The sequence below is a fragment of the Rutidosis leptorrhynchoides genome, chromosome 11 (assembly GCF_046630445.1).
Source record: "Rutidosis leptorrhynchoides isolate AG116_Rl617_1_P2 chromosome 11, CSIRO_AGI_Rlap_v1, whole genome shotgun sequence".
Lineage (NCBI taxonomy): Eukaryota > Viridiplantae > Streptophyta > Magnoliopsida > Asterales > Asteraceae > Rutidosis > Rutidosis leptorrhynchoides.
The window spans coordinates 136,014,030-136,036,780 of NC_092343.1; the positions used below are offsets into that span (position 1 = coordinate 136,014,030).

General features: G+C 35.9%; 1 protein-coding gene across 1 annotated transcript; it reads right to left on the bottom strand.

Moving 5' to 3' along the window:
• Positions 1-279: 279 nt before the first annotated feature.
• LOC139874982 (uncharacterized) lies at positions 280-13,095 on the bottom strand. The gene is made up of 7 exons (XM_071862370.1): positions 12,566-13,095; positions 6,874-7,714; positions 5,308-6,282; positions 4,947-5,186; positions 2,493-3,488; positions 879-1,775; positions 280-725 (listed from the first exon to the last, which is right to left on the bottom strand). Exons 1-7 carry the CDS (start codon positions 13,093-13,095, stop codon positions 408-410), a joined length of 4,797 nt encoding a protein of 1,598 aa, XP_071718471.1. The 3' UTR covers positions 280-407.
• Positions 13,096-22,751: the final 9,656 nt, after the last annotated feature.

Here is a 22,751-nt window from a genome sequence, read left to right on the forward strand (position 1 = left end):
AGTTCCAGAATTGATAATGTGTATGAACATACGTGGACATTAACGCGCTGCCTTGTAACCACATGTGCTGATGTGGACGTCTATGTGTGATGCCACGAAGTACTAACCTGCTGACTCTGCCTTCATCTTCAATTGTAAGTTAACGTTCTCCTAATTGCTCTGCTGTTCGAAAAAAAAAAACGTTCTCCTAATTGCACAGGATTTAGCGTTCGATCATAATCCCTTGTAAATCTGCACATCTGTCTAATTTAATTATAATCTACAAGTAAATTAAATTTAAATAAAACGAAATTAAATTTACTTTAAATGGCTATTAAGTTTTATACCAAGTGAAATAAGATTTTGTCAATTTTATACATATGCACAAAAAACACTCAACATATACAATTAATCCATTAATTGATCAATTAATTCCTTCTTTGAGAATCAATGTAGCCATCATTTCTCGAATTGTAGTCGGAGAGCTTCTGTATCACATCTTTAAGTGTAGTGGTCTGGTCTGTGCTCATATTCTGCACAAATGGCTTGTAGGATTTTGGTAATGATCCTAACATTAATAGTCCCAAGTCCTCTTCTTTTATTATCTCATCCATGTTAGACAACTTACAAACCAAGTGATTAAAAGTGTCTATATGGTCACTCAGGTCATCTCCTTCTTCCAGTTTCAGAAAGTACAAATCCCTTTTCACACACGATCGATCCTTCAACGACCTATCCCAAATATCCTTCATTTACATATAAATTCGTAAAAACGTTTGTCATTTAATACTCATGATGAAGATTTCTACAGATTATTTCTAGATAATTTCATTTGCAGGTTATAATTTTTACTTAATTTGCTGAAATAAAGTAAAACCTGGAAAATTATGAAATCTTACTTGGAATTCCAATGCTTTCTTGAGTTGCACGGCTACTTCTTCAGCTGTTGGTCGCCTTTCTCTCTCTTCATGCAGACATCGATACGCTATCCTTTGAAATGTGAGTAGTGATTTCGATGCAATTTGTCCCTTAATACCATCAAACACTATCTCATCAAGTCTTCCGGCACTAGCATGGCTTTTAACTAAAGAGTCTAGAAACTCACTAGATTCACCGAAGTCATTGGGACATGCCAATCTTCCGCATAACATTTCAAATAAAACAACACCAAAGGAATAAATATCAGATTCTTTAGTTAAGAAACTAGTTTCCTTGTACACGGGATCACTATAGCCGGACGAGCCAACAACATCGTTAACGACATATTCCATCTCTTGATTTTTTGGACTTATCAAGGAACACTCGAAACCACAAATTTTTGCATGCCAATCTTCATTTAGTACGATGTTAGAACTTTTAATGTCTCTATGGACAATCAATTGTTGTTTTGCAAAGCTTCCATGAAGATACTTTAACCCGTTTGCAACATCTATGCATATCTCTAGTCTCTTTGTCCATGTAAGTCTATGGTCTTTCACATAGCTATCGAGAGTGCCCCACTTAGACACATTCTCATAAACAACAACCTTTTCATCCATCTCCTTACAGTAACCTACAACTTCAAGGATATTCTCGTGTTTAAGCCCAAAGAGAATTTCAAGCTCTTTTAGAAAGTTATGCTCTTCACGCAATCTGTTAACCTTCATAACAACGGTCTTACGTTCATCACCGTAAGGGACATCTCCTCGGTATAACATCCCATTTCCTTCTCTTACAATCATTTTATTGTCACTGAAGTTTTCTGTACCCAACTTTATGTCATCTAGTGATAATTTGAAGATGTCTTTTCGTTTCTCCTGTAAGTCATGGAATACTTGATTATATATCATATGACAATTATGTAATGGACTTTCCTAATAAAATAGTATTAGTATTGTATATAGTAATAAATTAATTATTTGTATATAACGAGTTTTCAAGCTTATCATTTATCGTAACAAGCTTTAAAATTTTGACCATTTAATGTCCGATATAACGGGTAACTATTAATGTTTTCATGTTCAATCTATTTAGAAAATGGAATATTTTTACTCAGATGTACACAACGACCTAATCGGATTATTTTGTGACTGATTTCGACTCTTTCCTTGACCAGCTCAAAATATTCTCCTAGTTAAGTTTGAGCTTGTGACCTCTTGTCACCCAACTAGTAGGCTATTTTACCATAACATTAACCTTAGATCAACTGAACAAACAATTCTTTTCAATTTAATTGCCTTCCACCCATTTAAATATATAAAGCAAACACCGCCTAAAGATATTAATGGAGTTCCTTTTCAAAAAAGTTTAGTTACTTATATCATACCAGTTCTAAATGTGTTCAAACTGCGTGGCATTTTCCCTAGTAATTCTAGATTAAAGAAAAATCAAGAATTTCATATAACTCATATATTAAAGATATTCAAAATAATTAGTAAACAGTTTTGTGTAATTTGTATCAACATGTTTTACAAACAAATCAACATCATAACATGAAGCATACGAAGAGGAAAAAAATGTTGTAATGGACTTACTTGAAGATTTAATGCATTCTGAAGTTCCTCAATGACGACTTTCATTGTTGGGCGCTTATCTTGAGTTATTTCCAAACATCTAATTGCAATATTTGCAAATACTTGCAAAGACTCTTGGTTGGCTCCTATCTTTAACCCAGAGAGATTATCATCCGCTTCTTCCACTAATTCAGGATCTATTATGTCTTTTAACGCTCCCTCATTAAATCGCTTCCGTGCAACCTCTGCAAGGCCTTTGGTACTTTCCGCAACATATATTTGATCATAGGCCACTTTCCCCGACAATAGTTCAAATAACACAACTCCTAAAGAGTATATGTCTGATTCCTTTTTTAATTTACCCTTCTCTGAATATTCAGGATCTAAGTAAACCTCGGTACCTACAATCGTTTTTGTATTCATAGTGCTCTTCAATTGATTCACATGGTAGAATTTGGAAAGCCCAAAGTCGGCAATCTTGGCCTCCCAATCCTTGCTCAATAATATGTTGGCACTTTTGATATCACGGTGGATTATCTTTTCTTTGTCCGTGATGTTTGAGTGAAGATAATCCAACCCATGTGCAATATCAAGGGATATTTTAATCCGTTGAACCCAACTAAGATTCGTTTCTTTTTTGATGTTTCCCAAATAATCATCCAGGCTACCATTTGGGACAAACTCATAGACAAGGATCAATTCAGAATGTTCATTACAATAGCCGAGAAGCGAGACTATGTTAGGATGCTTGCATCTTCGAAGCATTTCAATTTCCAGAAAGAAACCTTGTTTACCTTGCCCCTTTTCACCATTTTTGATTCGTTTTATAGCTACTGTTATGCGCTTCATATATATTTCCTTTGGATTTTTTCCTTCTGTTCCCAAAAACAGATTTTCATCAAAGACGTTGAGTTCTGCTTTATACACATCACCAAATCCACCTGATCCAATTAGGTATTCTTTATCAAAAGATTTTGTGGCTGACTTTATGTCATCTAGTCTAATCTTGATACTTTCCTGTAACATTGATTGATAAAAAATCGTGAGTTTTAAACTAATTTATATAATAAAATAATAAATAAGCAACCTTAGTTCAACACTTTTGGCAAATTATATGTTTCAATTTGGTACCTCTCGTTTGATCGACAATTTAGGCTCTGTGTAACGTATTTGATTAACATTTTAAAAAGCCTCAAGTAAAAATCCAGTAATAATGTTGTATTTTATTTTACTTTTCTGCTCCGTTGGTCCCTGTATTATACCCCATTTTGCTAACAGCGTCCTTTGGTTATTAATTTGGCATTTAGAATCATTTGTTTATCAATATTTTGCAATCAGTGTCCCTCGGAGGGACGCTGATTGCAAATTTGTGATATACCCCATTTTGCTAACATCGTCCCTCCAAGGGACGTTGATTGCAAATTTTTGATAAACAAAGGATTCTAATTGCCAAATTAATAATCAAGGGACGCTGTTAGCAAAATGGGGTATAATACAGGGACCAACGGAGCAGAAAAGTCTTTTTTTTTTCCTCTGTAATATAAAAAGGCTTATACAACCTAAAAACTTTTCATGCTAAACAAGTAAAGTCACGTTTCGAGAACATGTGGGATCACACCAGCTTTGGCATAGGTTAAATACAAATTTCTACCCAGTTACAAATTCATTGTTACAATTATAATCATAGAAAAGTATACATTGTAGCTATTAATATATTGAAAGAATCAAAATTAGAAGACTTTTTTTTCAGTTACAAGTAGCTTTCATTATTAAGTTATCTTGAAAGAATGCATAATTTGGAACAATATAAAATCTTACTTGGAATTCTAATGCTAACTTGAGTTGAACCGCTACTTCATCTATTGTTGGTCGTTTTTTTCTCTCTTCATGCAAACATTGACACGCAATACTTTGAAATGTATTTAGTGATTTCAATGCAATTTGTCTCTTAATACCGTCAAACACTATCTCATCAAGTCTTCCAATTCTAGAGTGGCGTTTGACTAAAGAGTATAGAAACACATTTGATTCTCCTATATCTTTTGAACATGCCGGTTTTCCACATAACATCTCAAATAAAATCACACCAAAGGAATAAATATCAGATTCTTTGGTTAAGAAACCAGTTTCCTTGTACACGGGATCACTATAGCCGGGCGAGCCAACAACATCGTTAACCACATATTCCATCTCTTGATTTTTTTGACTTATCAAGGAAAATTCAAAGCCACATATTTTTGCATTCAAATGTCCATCTAGAACGATGTTTGCACTTTTAATGTCTCTATGGACAATCAATTGTTGTCTTGCAAAACCTTCATGAATGAACTTTAATCCGTTTGCAACATCTATGCATATCTCGAGTCGTTTTGTCCACGTAAGACTAATGTCAGTCACATAGCTATTTAGAGTACTCCACTTAGACACGTTCTCATAAACAATAATTTTATAATCCATCTCCTTACAGTAACCTACTAATTCAACCACATTCTCGTGTTTAAGCCCGAAGAGAATTTCAAGTTCGTTTAGAAACCTGTGCTCTTCACTCGATCTGCTAACCTTCAAGACAACAGTCTTGCGTCCATTACCGTATGGGACTTCTCCTCTGTATAACGTCCCACTTCCTTCTCTTACAATGGAATTATTGTCACTGAAGTTTTCGGTACCCAATTTTATGTCCTCGAGTGAAAATTTGTAGATGTCTGTTCGTTTCTCCTGTGAGTCACGGATAATTGATTACATATCATATGACAACAATATAACCAACATCCAAGTAAAAAACTACTATTGAAGAGAAACTAAATTGTTGTACTGAATTCGTAAAGCATCGACTTACTTGAAGGTTTAGTGCCTTCTGAAGTTCATCAATGACAACTTTTATTGTTGGACGCTTGTCTTGAGTTATTTCCAAACATCTAATTGCAATATTTGCAAATACTTCCAAAGACTCTTGATTGGCTCCTATCTTTAGCACAGAGAGGTGTTCCTCCGCTTCTTCAATTAGTTTGGGATCTATTATTGATTTTAATAATCCCTCGTGAAACCGCTTCGATGCAACTGCTGCAAGGCCTCTACTACTTTCAGCAACATAAACATTATGGTAGGCCAATCTCCCACATAATATCTCGAATAATACTACTCCTAAAGAGTATATGTCCGATTCTTGTTTTATTCTACCCGTCCTCAAATATTCCGGATCCATGTACACCACGGTACCTGCAGTATGGTATGTAATCACAGTGCTCCTAAAATAGAATTTGGAGAGCTTAAAGTCGCAAATCTTAGCCTCCCAATTCTTGCCCATTAATATCTCGGCACTTGTGATATCCCACATGATTATCCTTTCTTTGTCAGTGATGTTCGTGTGAAGATAATCTAACCCATACGAAATATCAAGAGAGATTTTTAATCGTTGAACCCAGGTAAGATAAGTTACTTTTTTTGAGTTTCCCAAATAATCATCTAGGCTACCATTTGGAACAAACTCATAGACAAGGATCTTTTGATAATCTTCATTACAATAGCCGAGAAGTTCGACTATGTTGTAATGCTTGCATCTACGAAACATTTCAATATGTTGAAAGAACCCATGTTCATCTTGCTCTTTTTCATTATATAAGATGCGCTTTATAGCTACAGTACGCTTCATATTCATTTCCTCTGGATTCTTTTCTTGTATTCCCAAAAAAAGTATTTCATCAAGTTCTCCTTTGTACACATTACCATATGCACCTTGTCCAATTAGGTATTTTGTACTAAAATTATCCGTCGCTAACTTTATGTCACATAGTCTAATAATCTTGATTCTTTCCTGTAACATCAAGTAACAAAAAGTTATGATTTTGGAACAAAGTTTCTCCACTAAACAGTTAGGTGCCTCTGGTTTGGTAGTTTACACTCATTGTAACGTACGAGTATAAATCCAGTAATAATGTTGTAAATACTTTTTTTTTTCTTTAAAATATAAAAGATTTTACAACCTAAAGATTTAACATGCTAAACAATTGAACTAAAGTTGGAAAACATGTGGGATCACACCAGCTGCTTTACAACTTTCAACCCATTTAACAAATTCACGTTTACATGGGCAATCACAAAAGGTTATATGTAGTCGCTATTGATGGATTAAAAGAATAAAATTTGAAGAGTTTTGTTGCTGTTACAGGTGCTACGAGACTTAATTTGATTGTAATCTAAAATGAGAGATGCTGTTTGATTAAAGGATTTTGTTAATATTACTTTCATATATTGTGGTGGTTGTGTAAAGTGCAATTTATTCACTTTTAAAGAAATTAGTTCTTGTGATTTTTGGTGTTGGTCAAAAACTCTTTTTGCCTCAAAAAATGTATATACCAAAATGAAAAAGACAAGAATGCAAAGAAAAAATAAAGGATAGCCTTACCATCTTTTGTTCGGATTCGAAAGATTCCTTCAAGATATTGTTTATGTCAGGAAAGGATATCCATATTCCTTGTTTTAAGCAATCTTCCCAGTAAGCAACTTCCCTTTTATATAGTAAGCTGCCCATTGTTATAAGAGCCAACGGAATACCTCGACAAAACTTCACAATATCATCTGAAACCTCTTCATAGCCTTCTTTGACTTCTTCGCTATTGAAAGCATGAAAAGATAAAAGACGTAGTGAAGCATCATGATTTAAGCCTATAAGGAAGTGATGTGTATGCTTAAATTGAACTTGAAGTTTGAATAGTGCACAACCCTCAGTCAATGACGCGTCCTTGGTTGTAATTATGATTTTGCTCCCTGGATGAAGACTTTTGTTTCCTAGTAACACGTCTAACTGATCGGGACTATTAATATTGTCAAGAACTAGAAACACCTTTTTACGGGATAGTGCTTGTTCAATATATGAAGTGTATTCAGAAACTCGGTGGACTTGAAACGGACTTCTTTTCAAAATGTTTTCAAGAAGCTGTTTTTGTAAACCTAGTATGCCATCGAATTGAGCACATCTCTTACTGATATCTTCAATAAATCCACTCGCCTTAAATTCTTGATGATATAACTTATAGACATAATCTGCTAGAGATGTCTTTCCAATCCCACTTATGCCCGAAATAGTTAGAATGTCGGCCGTATTTGAGGACTCGTCTTTCAACCACAAAGAGATGTGTTTTACAGATTTTTCCATCCCAATAAGGAGTGGCACTGAACTACTTAAGGGTCCACCTAATGTACGGTAGAGGTTATCAACGATTTCTTCAATAAACTCCGTCTCTGACCTGAAATTTAGAGGTGGTCAGTGCGTTTGACTATCTAAGCTTCATATGACATATCATCTTTACGTTAAGCTTGATTTATAAGTTTAGCTAAACTTGTTGCAGTTAATTTCTATGGAACTATACATCAATAGGTTACTTAGGGTGCGTTTCTTTACATCTTAATTGAATGGTTCAGCGTTGAATGCTGACGTTTGTTTCTGACCTATGAATGACATATGTTGCTAAATGGTCCAGCGTTCAGTGTTGAACCATTTAGAGTTGAAACACTCTCTTAACCATTAAGCACCTAAGTTTTCTGTTATACACAACTCAAGTCGTATTCATAACACTTAAACAAACAAGTATAATAATTTTTTTCATTTATGTAACGTAAATAATATAATTTTACCCAATTGTTTTCATTCAAAATGTTTATCAAACAACTTGTTTTCATTCAGAATCAAAAGTTTATTAAGAGACTTTGAATCATTCAGATTATGAATCATTCAGCGTCAACTCATTCACTTTTATCAAACGCACCCTTAGATTGAGCTATGCATTTATAAGATTATCTTGTTAGCCCATATTCTTAGCCCATGTTCTCATATTGTATGGGCTTTGCCCTTTAGTCTTGTTAAGGTTATTTAGCATTATATATGCACCAATGTATTACGGGTTTGAATCAATCAATAATAACAATACTACAATAATAGTCTTCAACATGGTATCGAGCCTAATTATTTAGGGTTTTTTTTCTGCCTTTTTGCCGATCTTCCAAATTATCGGCTACCACCGATAACATAAATCACTCACTGAAACTTCTGCTATTTTTTTTCTTCATTCTCAATTTCAATTGCACCGCTTCTCAATTAATTATAATCCACGTGTTTGATATTTGGGGCTCACATCTCATATTTGCTGGCTTTAAAAAAAAAAAAAAAAAAAAAGTATATGACATTCTTCGTGTGCCATTCATTACGTACCCCTACTTCTCAATTATATAGCTTTTTTTTTTTTTAATCAGTTCTTGAAATCAATTAATAAATTAATTGATTTTCTTTTTTGTTACTTCATCGGTGGTCAAAACTACAAACCTATAACGACAAATATGAACGGGTAGAAGCCACGTAGCATTGCAAAGGTCATATTTATTCAAAGTTAAATTCATCCCACGCAAATATGAACATCGTCGACAATAGCAGTTGTAGGTCTATCAACTCAGAAGCCCAACTACTAGAAGTTATTCAGGCTCAAAATCGTATTATATCCCAACAGCAGGCCCAAGGCCTTTACACAGCCTATCCCACTTCTTCTACTGATTACGGTGCTACCGAATGGCACAAGGACACGGGTGCGTCTTCACATCTTACCTCATGTATTAATAATCTTGGTACTGTTTTTAATAACTGCAAATATTCATCTGTAGTCGTTGGTAACGGGAACACATTCCCGTTACTAACACCGGCCATAGCTTGTTACCCAATGTCCACCGACCGTTACATTTAAATAATGTACTTGTAACCCCTAACATCATTAAAAACCTCATATTTGTTCGTCAATTTACCCGTGATAATCATGTTTCTGTTGAATTTGTTCCTTTTGGTTTTCTGTGAAAGATTATCTAACGCGTCGTCTGCTTCTCCGATGTGATAGCACCGGTGATCTCTACCCACTTACATCACCCATCTCTCACTCTTCTCAGCGGGCTCTTCTCACTAGTCCGGTTACATGGCATCAACGTCTCGGACATCCCGGACATGATGTTTTTCGAAGACTCATTCTAATAAAGATATTATTTGCAATAAATCGTCGTCCCCTGTTCTTTGCCATGCCTGTCAACTTGGCAAATACGTGCGACTCCCTTTTTCCGTTTCTAGCTCTAATGTTAATGCTACTTTTGATATTATCCATTCGGATTTATGGACATCTCCTGTTTCTAGTCTTAGTGGTTTAAAATATTATATTATATTTCTTGATAATTTTTCGCATTATATATGGGTTTTTCCATTACGCAATAAATCTGACGTGCTTAACACATTCATACAGTTTCGTACATTTGTTTGCACTCAATTTAACAAAGAAATCAAAGCTTTTCAATGTGATAATGGGGGTAAATTCGATAACACTGCTTTCCATCAACTTCTTCAAACTAATGGCATTCAATTTCGATTCTCCTGCCCTCACACCTCTCAGCAAAACGGAAAGTCTGAACGCATGCTCCGTACCATTAACAATCTAATTCGCACCCTACTTTTTCAAGCTCATCTCCCGCCCACTTACTGGGCGGAAGCTCTACACATGGCAGCCTATCTACTTAACATTCTTCCCTCTTCCACCATCAATCATGACATCCCACACTCCCGTCTCTACAAACAAAAACCTAGCTACGCCACTCTTCGAGTCTTCGGTTGCCTCTGCTGCCCTCACCTTTCCACCACACACAAACTTGCCCCTCGTTCCACTCCATGTATTTTTTTTGGGTACCCCTCCAATCATCGGGGTTACTGTTGTCTGGATCTTACCACCAACAAAATCATCCTCTCTCGACATGTCACCTTCGATGAGACCTGCTTTCCATTCGGCTCCATGACACCCACTCAACCACCATCCTATGACTTTCTGGATCCTCCTCCAAATCACTTTTCCAGGACATTTCATCTACCACCAGAGACACAACCTCCTCCTACTCAGGCTACCGACACCACACCTCCACCTCATCCTATTTTGGAGCCATAACCTCCTCCTACTGAGGCTACTAACCCCACGCCTCCACCTCATCCTATTCCGGAGCCACAGCCTCCTCCTAATGAGGCTACATCCTCTTCTACTTCCACTCACCCCATGATCACCCGCACACGCCTTGGTACAACCAAACCGGTACAGCGTCTTAACCTTCACACCACTGTCATCTCCCTCATTCCTCGCACTTACTCTGAAGCTCTTTACGACCCTAACTGGAACCAAGCTATGACAGATGAATATAATGCTTTAATTAACAGCAGTACTTGAAAACTTGTGCCTCGCCCATCGGACATGAACATAGTTTGCTCCAGGTGGCTATTCAAGCACAAGTTTAATGCAGACGGTAATTTGAGCAGGTACAAGGCCCGACTTGTTGCGAACGATCGTAGTCAGCAGGTTGGCATTGATTATGATGAGACTTTAGGCCCGGTTGTCAAGCCGGCATCGATACGCACCGTCCTCAGTTTGGCGGTCTCTAGACACTGGCCAATTCATTAACTAGATGTCAAGAATGCCTTTCTTCACGGACAGCTCTCAGAGACTGTCTATATGCATCAGCCAACAGGGTTTCGGGATCCCAGGTATCCGGATCATGTCTGCTTATTGCAGAAATCCTTATATGGCCTTAAGCAGGCTCCACGCGCTTGGTTTCAGTGCTTTGCAGGTTATGCTCAGAGGATCGGCTTTCTCCAAAGCCGCTGTGATACTTCTCTTTTTATTTACCAGCAGGGACCCAATACTGCGTATCTACTCTTATATGTTGATGATATTGTCTTGACTGCTTCATCCACAGGTTTACTTCAGCAGATTATCTCTTCCTTACATACGGAATTTGCTATGACTGATTTGGGCCCCTTAGACTACTTTCTTGGGATTCACGCCACTTGTACTGCATCTGGCCTATTTCTCTCACAAAAACAGTACGCCACTGAGATTATTGCCTAGGCTGGTATGCCCACATGTCATCCCTGCAGGACTCCGGTTGAGCCGGGTGCCAAACTTACTAGTCATGTCCCTTCTGTCAAGGACCCGACTCTATATCGGAGCCTTGCCGGCGCATTACTATCTCACATTCACTCGACCAGATATTTCATATGCCGTTCATCAGATCTGTCTCTTCATGCATGACTCTCGCGAACAGCACATGCACGCCCTCAAACGGATCTTACGTTACATTCAGGGTACCACGGATCTGGGTCTTCAACTATATTCTTCTTCTCCTAATACATTGGTTGCCTATTCAGACGCTGACTGGGCTGGTCGCCCCACCACGAGACGTTCTACTTCAGGATATTGTGTTTTCCTCGGCAATAACCTTCTCTCATGGTCTTCAAAACGGCAACTCACTCCTTCACGATCCAGCGCAGAGGCCGAATATCGAGGGGTTGCCAATGCCGTTGCCGAGACATGTTGGCTCCGCAATCTTCTTCGGGAACTTCATTGCCCTCTCACTACTGCCACTCTAGTCTAATGTGATAATGTCAGTTCCGTATACCTCTCGTCCAATCCGGTTCAACATCAGCGGACTAAACACATTGAGATTGACATACACTTTGTTCGCGACCTGGTTGCTCAGGGACAAGTTCGAGGTTTACATGCCATCCAGATACCAGTTTGCCTACATCTTCACCAAAGGACTTCCGTATGCGCTTTTCGATGAGTTCCGATCCAGTTTGAGCGTCTGGCGTACTCCCGCTCCAACTGCAGGGGGATGTTAGCCCATATTCTTAGCCCATGTTCTCATATTGTATGGGCTTGGCCCCTTAGTCTTGTTAGGATTATTTAGCATTATACATGCACCAATGTATTACGGGTTTGAATCAATCACTAATAACAATACTACAATACTAGTCTTCAACATATCTAAATTCTTAGTATTTATAATCCGTAGCGAACAACTTTGAACATTAAATTGGAACTCAACGAGTCAACGGTAAAAGTTTATGAAAGCATTGGAGCTACTCTTAAGTAAGCTAGAATTATCCAAATGGTCGATGAATATTTTTTGGCTCAAGCTCTCTTTGTCAACAAATACAGATTTTTAGTTGACTTCCACTAGCTAAATTTAATGGTATGGTATATGCTACAGCTGAAACTGGTTTATAAAATTGGGTAAAAAAAGGTAGTTACCTGCCCCTTGCTTCATGCCCTTTTAGATCAGAAACTTGTGTTAGTGCTTCGTTCCACTTGTGTATCTTGTTAGTCAACTTACTTCTTTTTCCCACATCTGTCTCTTCTTCCATCATCTGTTTATGAATTGTGATTGCATTTCCAAAGCTATTGTGTTGCTTCCTAACATCCCTAGGCTCCACATGATAGAAGATCGGGATAACAATCTGGCCGCAGGTCTTATGTTGCTCAAGGATCAATACGAGTTCATCTAGACACCACGTTGACAAAGCATAATTCTTAGACAACACGATAATAGAAGCCCTTGATCGTTTGATTACAATCTCCAATTGCAGTTTCAGATCTACACCGGCATGGATCTCTTCATCGTCCAAAAAGGTTTTGAGATTAGCACTCTCAAGGGCTTTGTGGAGATGATTAATGGAGGCGAGACGGGTATCAACACCTCGAAAACTTAGATATACATCGTACAATTTATTATGGTCATTACCCGATGAAGATGATTCTGAAACTTCTGTGATATTAACCATTAGTGAAACGTAAAAGGTATTAGTGATATGAGAGACGAGTAAACAAGTAGGATGAGTAAACAAGTGATTTGAGAGATGAGTAAACCATTATTGAACTGTGAAACTACTTTTTGATAGACATCCACAAATCACTGTTTTTCCATTTACTTAAATGATCCACCAAGTCAACAACTACTTTTTCTTAAGGAAGTTGTCAGGAAACTTAAAAAATAAAAAATAAAAAAAATAAATAATAAATAATAAATAATAAATAATAATAATAATAATGATAACTAGAAAAAATTTGATCCACTTGTCAAGGCCGGTGGCAAAACTTGAAGATAACTCTTAGAGGGGCAAAGCTTGAATGTAAATACAAGATGGGAGAAAGTATTAAAAAGAAAGATTCTCAATTGCTAATGTTGAAGAAGATTATCATTGTCAGCTGGATTATTTTTATTTGTTACTATCTCCGTCTCATTCTAATAGGACAATATTCCATTTTGGACTGTTACATTCTGATAGTCCACTTTCATAAATAGAAAGGAAAGAAGATATTTCATTGGTGGATCTGGAGAGAGAAGATATTTCATTATTGGAGAAATGAAGTTAGTGGGTTTCCTAAAACTGAGTGTTTTTTGTCTATGGACTATTTGAATGAGATGAATGGAGTATTTTTTTATTCATTATATGATCCTCTATATACTCTGGTATTTCCTTCAAGTCGTCGATGTTTTTTTGTTACTTTTGAAATTGGATCCTTTTGAATTTTATTGAATAATAGTTCATTCAACAATTGTGTTATGTACCGTGACTACAATTTTTTTGCCATTTGTGATGGTGTATAATTGTTGCAATATCTAGTCTATACTAGTGACTAATAAATTGACAAATGGTTTATGCTTATAAAACAACTGACCAATGAAATGACTACATGTTTGATATGATGTTGAACCCTCTCATCAGTTTGACTAAGACAAAGCAAATAAACAGTTTACCTGCACCTGTTATTTTAATAAAGGTTTGACAATTATTTTTGTAACTATACAGCAATATTGTATGTATGCAGCACTGTAATACAGGTTTTTGACACTAGTTGTAATCAAGCAACACAAATTACTTTTTTAATATATGCAACACACTACAAACACATTGCCATTTAGTAGCACACAATTTTAGTGGTAATAGTATAAAATGCCACTAATTCGTATTTTTAGTGACATATATTTTATGTGCCACTAAGCATCAAGGAATTAGTGTTATTTTGAAATTTATGCCATTAAAGTTGTGTATAGATATTGGCATTTTGAGGTTTATGCCATGAAAGTTACATATCAGCAGTGGTTCAGAAAATTTAATCACCGGAGTCAAAAAAAAAAAAAAAGTTATCCTAAAAAATATGCGATCATTATAGGGACTCAAAACAACGTAAACATAAAACGTAAAATGCAATTAGAAAAAAATTCTACATTACTCCCTCATTCACCAAAAAAGTAAGATGTTCACACACATGTTTAGCGAAATCGTTGTTCATACAAGATTTTCACGATAACCGATTAATATACTTGTTTTTTTATAATGGATTTGCTCTTGGAGTAAATGGTTACCCACATATAGTTATGTTACATATAGTTATGTTATTGTTAATCAACTATGATAAAGTATGTACTACTATTATTATTAATAGAATTTTGCTAACAACCGTCGTTAACATTGTCGTTAACACGCTTTAATATGTATATATGTATATACTAGATTTTTGAGCTCGTGCATTGCACGGGTGTGTAAAAACCGTGCAAAAAATGTAATTTGCAGTTTATATTGGTATGTAAATAACGATACTAAAAATAATTTAGAGTAAAATGAAAATTTTTCATAGAACGTAAAATTAGTAAAATATAAGTTATATTATTATATATATATATATATATATATATATATATATATATATATATATATATATATATATATATATATATATATATATATATATATATATTGGACCAATCCATAACTAAGCACTAAATGGGGTACAAACTGGATAAGTGAATATTAGCCAGAAATCCTAATTTTATACTCCCTCCGTCTCACTTAAAGTGTCCACATTTCTATTTTGGGATGTCCCATTACAAGTGTCCACTTTGTATTTCAACCAATGAGAAGAGGTTATTCTGGAGAGAGAAAAATTCTGATTGGTGGAGAATGAAGTTAGTGGTATTTCTTAAAACTGTTTTGTAAAAAGTAAGTGGACACTTGTAGTGGGACGGAGGGACTACTAAAAAAACATGAAAGGGTATTTTGGTCATTTTCATAATTTATTTTTCCATAGCTTTTTTCAGGAGCAATTAGGGTTCATACACTGATACGTTCATCATCATTATTTATCAAAATTCATACTTTCAAAAGATGATTCCTACAACAACAAATTGATGTTACATTCATGATCTTAGCACTAATCCTAAACTACGTTCATCGTCAATTTCGATTTACATAAACAAATTTAAATAGTTTTATTAGTTCACAATAACTTGATTATGAACACTAAACTCTCAATAAACAATAGATACAAATTATATGAACAAAATTGAGAGAACACGAATGATATATAATATGAAAGACAAAGTAATCGTGCTTGAGAGATACAAAATACAATGAACATCGTACCCCTATTTATACAAGGTTAAACCAAATCTCCAAGATTTGGTTTCCAAAACTACTTGACTAAAAGATAGGAAAAGATAAACTAAAACTTATTAATATTCTAAATAAATCAGTGTTTATCTTCTAGAGATAATATCAAATCAAAACGTGATCTTCTAAATATTTATCCAGATCTCCAGAATTCCCATAGCTTCTTTACCAAGTAATTAAACCGTTCACACAAACAGATTCTGCAACTTGCATCTCCAGACTCTAACTTCCAGACTCTAACTTCCTGCAAAACATTTTGACTCATCAGATCTTATTCCAACAATCTCCCCCTATCTGATGATGTCAAAAACTACCCTTTCTACTTCTTCAGTTTTGCAAGCTCTTTTTCGATCAACCTACATTTGCTCTTCATTGACTTAATGCTCTTCAACATAAACAACTTACCTTCCAAATGTTTCAACAATTTAACTCTAAAAGGATGAGTCTGTTCAGTTGTGCACCTGGTCAACAACCCAAGCAACAAATTAATATCTGCACCTTCATACCTTTTAAACCTAAACCTTTTATTCATCAAAGACCTCAGCCTCTCTTGAGCAGCAGCAATATCAAGAACACTTTCTTGACCACCAACTATGATTTGAGTACCACTTTCACCAACATCGGTTTGAACACCAGATTGATCAACACTAGCACCACCCTCTTCAACATTCATTTGTACATCCTCACCTGTGTCAACACCATCACCTGTACCCATTTGACTTACATTTGCAACCACAACTTGAACATTTTCAACATTTTCTTGAGAAACTGCTTGATCACCATCATCTCTAACTTGATCACCATCATCTCTAACAACAATCTCATCTTCAACCATTGGAACAACTTCAGCATCAACAACTTCAGTTTCGATAACCTCAGCTTCAGTTTCAGTTCTTTCATTATCATTATTCTCCCCCTCAACCTGTAACTCCCCCTCAATATGAGCCCTTTTGGAAGACTCACCATCACCACCTGCAGCTAACCTCTTTCGTTTCTCCCCCTTTTTGACATCATCTTGAGAGAGAGCAGATAAGAATCTCCAAATTTCAGCTTGATCATCCTTAATAGACTTGATATCTGAGGCAAAACCAGCAAAACACTCTTTAATTTCTTCAACACCCTGCATCTTAGCCTCCAAACTGCTCAATCGATCACCAAAACCTGCAATATCACCAGAACCCTGTACAATCCCAACCAACCTCCTAACCTCCAACACCTCATTATTTGAAACCAAATTATTATTATTAAAGTTAGAATGAAGTTTATTAATTTGTGACTGCACACCCTGAAGCTTGTCATCAAACTCCTGAGCCATAGAAGTCAAAGCTTGAGAAAAGCCAACCTCTGTGACTGGTGCCTCAGCCTGCAATGTAGAACCAGTTGGGATTAATAAAGGTTGTATGTCCTCAACACTTACCTGTTGTGAAGTAGAGTGATCCTTGGACAAAGAAGTTATTGAGACTTGTACTTCATCCTGTGATCTGAATGAAGCATTGGCAGCCTGTGCAAGGATGTGTAAGGATTGGACATTTGGAGAGTGGAGTGGCAGACTGATGTCTGAGGTAGGTTTAGCCATAGATTGGTCTTGAGTTTGGTTTGATAAGTCCAGGATTGGGACTTGATTTAAGTTATCTGAGGGGGTTAATTCAGTAACTGTAATGAGGTTATCCAAGCTCACTATCCTAGATGGTTTAGGCTGGGTTAAAGTACTCCCCTCACCAACCTCTAGCAGAGGTGATGGAGTTGCACTTGCAGCACCTTGCCTAATAGATGTTTGATGTGCATCTATGGGTGCTGAAACAACTAGGTTTTCAGACATGTGAATATTCTCAATATGAGTTGGTAAGCTCATAAGGTTGTTTAATGAAGAATTTTGTTCTTGAGCAGTGGGAGAAGGTGGGTTTGAATTGAGTGGGATTTCCTCATCCATCCCTTCTGCCTGCTCTGTTTGTGTAACATCATGGGGTGGAGTATACCGTTAATTCCAATGATACCAAAAAGGCTCTCGTTATTGGTTTTAGCCCCAATAAGGCTCTAGTGTGCGGTTCATCCGCGGGTTACAAGCTTGTGTATTCAAAGTTGTTCCCTGTTTCGAAACAACCACACGTCGAGTAAAATTACCGAGCCAACTAAACCCGGTGTCGGTGTAGGGCGGAAAAGATACTCGAGAATGGCAATTTGTACAATTCAATTCAATTCAATTCTTGGGTAACAACTTTGACTCTGATTGCTCAGAATCTGCAGGTTGGTCTGCACGGCCAAGATTGACCCAATGCATCATAACAGAAAGTTATCAAAAAGATTGACACAATCATTATCAAATTAATACTCCTGACAAAAATTTTCAAAAAAAATTACCATTAACTCCCTTCATTAATACCAAATTTGACCCTTTTATTTTAGGAAATAGAATAAAGAAAAAAAAAATTAACCTAAAAATGAAATTTAAAAAAAAACTTTATTTGACTGAAGAAGGAAACAAATTTATAAAAAAAAAAACACTTGAGTAAACTTTCCCAGACTCTGAACAATATTACGTCACCCAGACTCTAAGAAAATAACTCAGACTCAAGAAATATCATCACTGGACAACATTTCAATAGATGGATTTAACATTCCAAGTTGTCCAAGAAGATAGAAATGCCTTTCCTCAGGAAGTGCCTTTGTAAAAATATCTGCCAGTTGATCTTTTGTGCCAATATGTTTTAAAACCACTTTGCCTTTCTCAACACAATCTCTTATAAAATGATGTCTGATCTCTATGTGCTTGGTCCTGGAATGAAACACTGGATTTTCAGTAATAGCAATAGCACTTTCATTATCACACATGATTGGAGTTTTGGTTAATGATAATCCAAAATCCAATAACTGATGTTGCATCCAAAGCAATTGAGCACAACAACTCCCTGCAGCTACATATTCAGCTTCTGCTGTTGAAGTAGCAACTGAATTCTGCTTTTTACTTGACCAGCTCACCAATTTGCCACCTAACAATTGACAACCACCAGATGTGCTTTTTCTGTCTAACTTACAACCTGCATAGTCTGCATCTGTATAACCAATTAGATCAAACCCTGAGTCTTTAGCATACCAAAGACCCAAGTTAGGAGTACCTTTCAGGTATCTAAAAATTCTTTTCACAGCCTTATAATGAGACTCTTTAGGATCTGACTGATAACGTGCACACATACATGTAGCAAACATTATATCAGGTCTACTAGCAGTTAAGTATAACAAAGATCCAATCATACCTCTATAGGTTGATTGACAAGTTGGTTTTCCAGATTCATCTTTATCAAGCTTTTCAGAAATACTCATTGGGGTTCTTAAAGTGGAACAATTTTTAAAACCAAACTTAGTAAGCATATCAGAAACATAATTACTTTGGTTAATAAAAATACCCTCTTGACTTTGCTTAATTTGAAGCCCAAGAAAATAGTTTAGAGTACACAAATTACTCATCCTATATTCTTTTGACATTATATCTGAAAACCATTTTCTCAAAGTTGGATTAGTAGACCCAAAAATAATGTCATCAACATAAATTTGAACCAGTAACACATCACCTTTCTCCTTTTTGATGAATAGAGTCTTGTCAATAGCTCCTCTAGAAAATTTCTTTTCTAGAAGAAATGTTGACAGAGTATCATACCAGGCTCTGGGAGCTTGTTTCAGACCATACAAAGCTTTCTTCAACCTGTAAACATGCTTTGGAAACTTCTTATTTTTGAAACCAGGAGGTTGTTTCACATACACCTCTTCTTGCAAAATACCATTCAGAAAAGCACTCTTCACATCCATTTGAAACACCACAAAGTCTTTATCTGAGGCATAAGCTAGAAACAATCTGATTGCTTCAATTCTAGCAACAGGAGCAAATGTCTCATCATAATCTATACCTTCTTCTTGTCTATACCCTTGAGCCACCAACCTTGCTTTGTTTCTAACCACAATACCATCTTTATCAACCTTGTTTCTATAAACCCACTTAGTGCCAATTGCAGTTTTACCTTCAGGTTTTGGAACCAATTCCCACACATCATTTCTTTCAAACTCTGTCAATTCTTCAGTCATAGCTTCAACCCAATCATTATCTAACAATGCTTCATCTACTTCTTTGGGTTCAATGAGTGAAAGAAAATTTGAGAAGAAACAATAATTAGCAATTGCAAAATCAGACACAGGTGTCTGAGATGAAGAACCAGTTTTAGGTAAACCAGTAGGATCTACAACATAATCTTCAAGATGCTTTGGAATAACAATATTTCTAGAAGATTTTCTAATAGGAACAACAGGATTCACAGTAGTATTGGAAGGTTGATCATCTTCATGAATAACAATTGGCTCATCTTCTTGTTGAACTTCTTCAGTGAGAGCATTATCTGCAGAATGTTTCAGTCCAGACAAATTAAATTCATCTGTCTCAGACTCTGAATCTAGAGTCTGAGTACTGTTACCAGAAATTAAATTTGACAATTCACCAAGTGCAGAATGCTCAGAACTAGAGGATTGATCCATTTCAATGGGACTTTCATCAAAGGAAACATTAATGGATTCTTCAATCTTCATCCTCCTCTTATTATACACTCTATATGCTTTAGACACAGAAGAATAACCAATAAACACACCTTCATCAGATTTTGGCCTCATCTTTTCAAGCTGATCCCTTTGATTCAAAATATAGCACTTACATCCAAATACATGAAAGTAATGAATAGTAGGCACCTTTTTATGATACAATTCATAGGGAGTTTTGCCATGTCTCTTCACAATTAATGACCTGTTTTGAGTATAACAAGCTGTATTGACAGCTTCTGCCCAGAATCTGAGTGCAACATTTGATTGACATAACATGGTTCTGGCTGCCTCAATAAGTGTTCTATTTCTTCTCTCAGCAACTCCATTCTGTTGTGGAGTTCTAACAGCTGAGAAATTTTGACCAATTCCAGATTCTTCACAAAATTCAATTAAAGTAACATTCTTGAACTCAGTGCCATGGTCACTTCTCAATTGTTTAACAAGAACACCTTTTTGAACCTGCTCTTTCTTGATTAAATTAATGATTTCTTCAGGAGCATCACTCTTTGCAGCTAAAAAGATAACCCAGGTAAACCTTGAATACTCATCAACAACAACCAAAGTGTATCTTTTCCCACCTAGACTACTAGTGTTCATTGGACCAAAAAGATCCATATGAAGCATATGAAGTGGATCACTAATAGTAGCTAGGGATTTTGAGGGAAACTTTGTTTTGGTTTGTTTACCCATAATGCAAGCAGAACAAGGTTTATCTTTCTTTAAAGGTTGCTGAGGCAAACCTCTAACAAGCTTCTTTTTGGAAAGCTCATTAATATTTTTAAAATTCAGATGAGATAGCCTTTTATGCCAAAGCCAATTAAGTTCTGGAACAGACTGAGAATACAAGCATGTTTCAATTTCAGAATCAACAGAATCCAAATCCAGCATATACACATTTTGAAATCTCCAGGCAACAAGAGTTGGTCTTCCTTTAGGATCATAAATAATTCCAGCTTTCTTTCTTATTCTGATCTCACAATCTTCATCAGCAATTTGACTCACACTTAGCAGATTATGCTTTAACCCTTCAACTAAAGCAACTTTCTTGAATGACACACTTCCAGCAATAACAGTACCATAACCAATAGTTTTTGCAACAGAATTATCACCATATCTCACAGAAGGACCCTTTTCTTCTACAAACCCTACAAGATGCTCTTTGCATCCAGTCATGTGTCTTGAGCAACCACTGTCTAAATACCACTTATTACCCTGCTACACAAGACACAAGCAAAAGAAAAATGATTAAATCTTAGGGGGAACCCACTTTGCAGTGGGTTCAGATGGAGTGTATTTAACTCTCCATACAAAAGCTTTGTTACCAATCCAGATCAACTTATCCATCACTGTTTTCAAAACACCTTTATTTTCACAAACTTTAGGTTTCCATACCTTTTTGAAATTTTCAGGAAAACAAGATGATTTTGAGAATTTTTCTTGACCCTTTAATCTTTCACTAAGCTTTGAAATTCTCCTTTTCAGTTTTTTAATAGTCTTAGCCTGTTTTGACTTTGACTTTCTTTTAGTTGACCATTTAGGATCTGGACAAGTGACACTATCAGAAGATGATTCAGTATCACTTATGCTACTTGATTCTTGGGTGTAAGATACTAGGTCAGAACATACACTTTCACTTTTAGAGACTAAACTGTTAGAGTCTGAAGGTTTCAATAGTTCAGACTCTGATGGATTTCTGCAGTCTAAAATTATAGTCTCTGAAGGTTTAACAGGTTCTAATGATTTTACAAACTCAGATGATCTTACAAAAGCATTAGTTAAAATCTTTTTCTCACCATCAAATTTTACAAAAGTATTTGGTAAAATGTCAGGCTTAAATATAATAGGATCAACTTCCACATTATTATCTAATGTGTAGTTTTCACCAAGTATAGCTTTGACATCATTTGGAATTTGTTTAGCAATAGCATCAGAATTCTTTTTGGAAGAAACACACCAAGATTTGCAAATATTTTCATAATGGTTTGCCTTTTTAATTGATCTTCCTAATTCAGTATTTAACCTTTTAGTTTCTTCTGAATATGCCATTTTATATGTGTCAAGTTTTACCTCACATTCTTTTAATACTTTAATTTCAGCATCTTTATCTTTGATGGTGTTCTTAAGCTCAAAGATCTGTGTTCTTAACCTGTCACTATCCTCTAAGCACCAATTGAAATCAAGCAACAAATACTGAAACATTCTCACTTTTTCATTATCAAGATAGTTTACAAAGTTTTGTACCTTATAGGCAGAACCTTTATTACAAGTAGAGTCTTTATCCATCTTCTCAATAGCTTTCAAATCTTCCTCAAACTTGCTAGAACCACTATCCTTTTCAATTATAGCCATCAGACACTTATCCTCTTCATCATCAGATGATGAATCTTCATCTTCCCATGCTTCTGTGT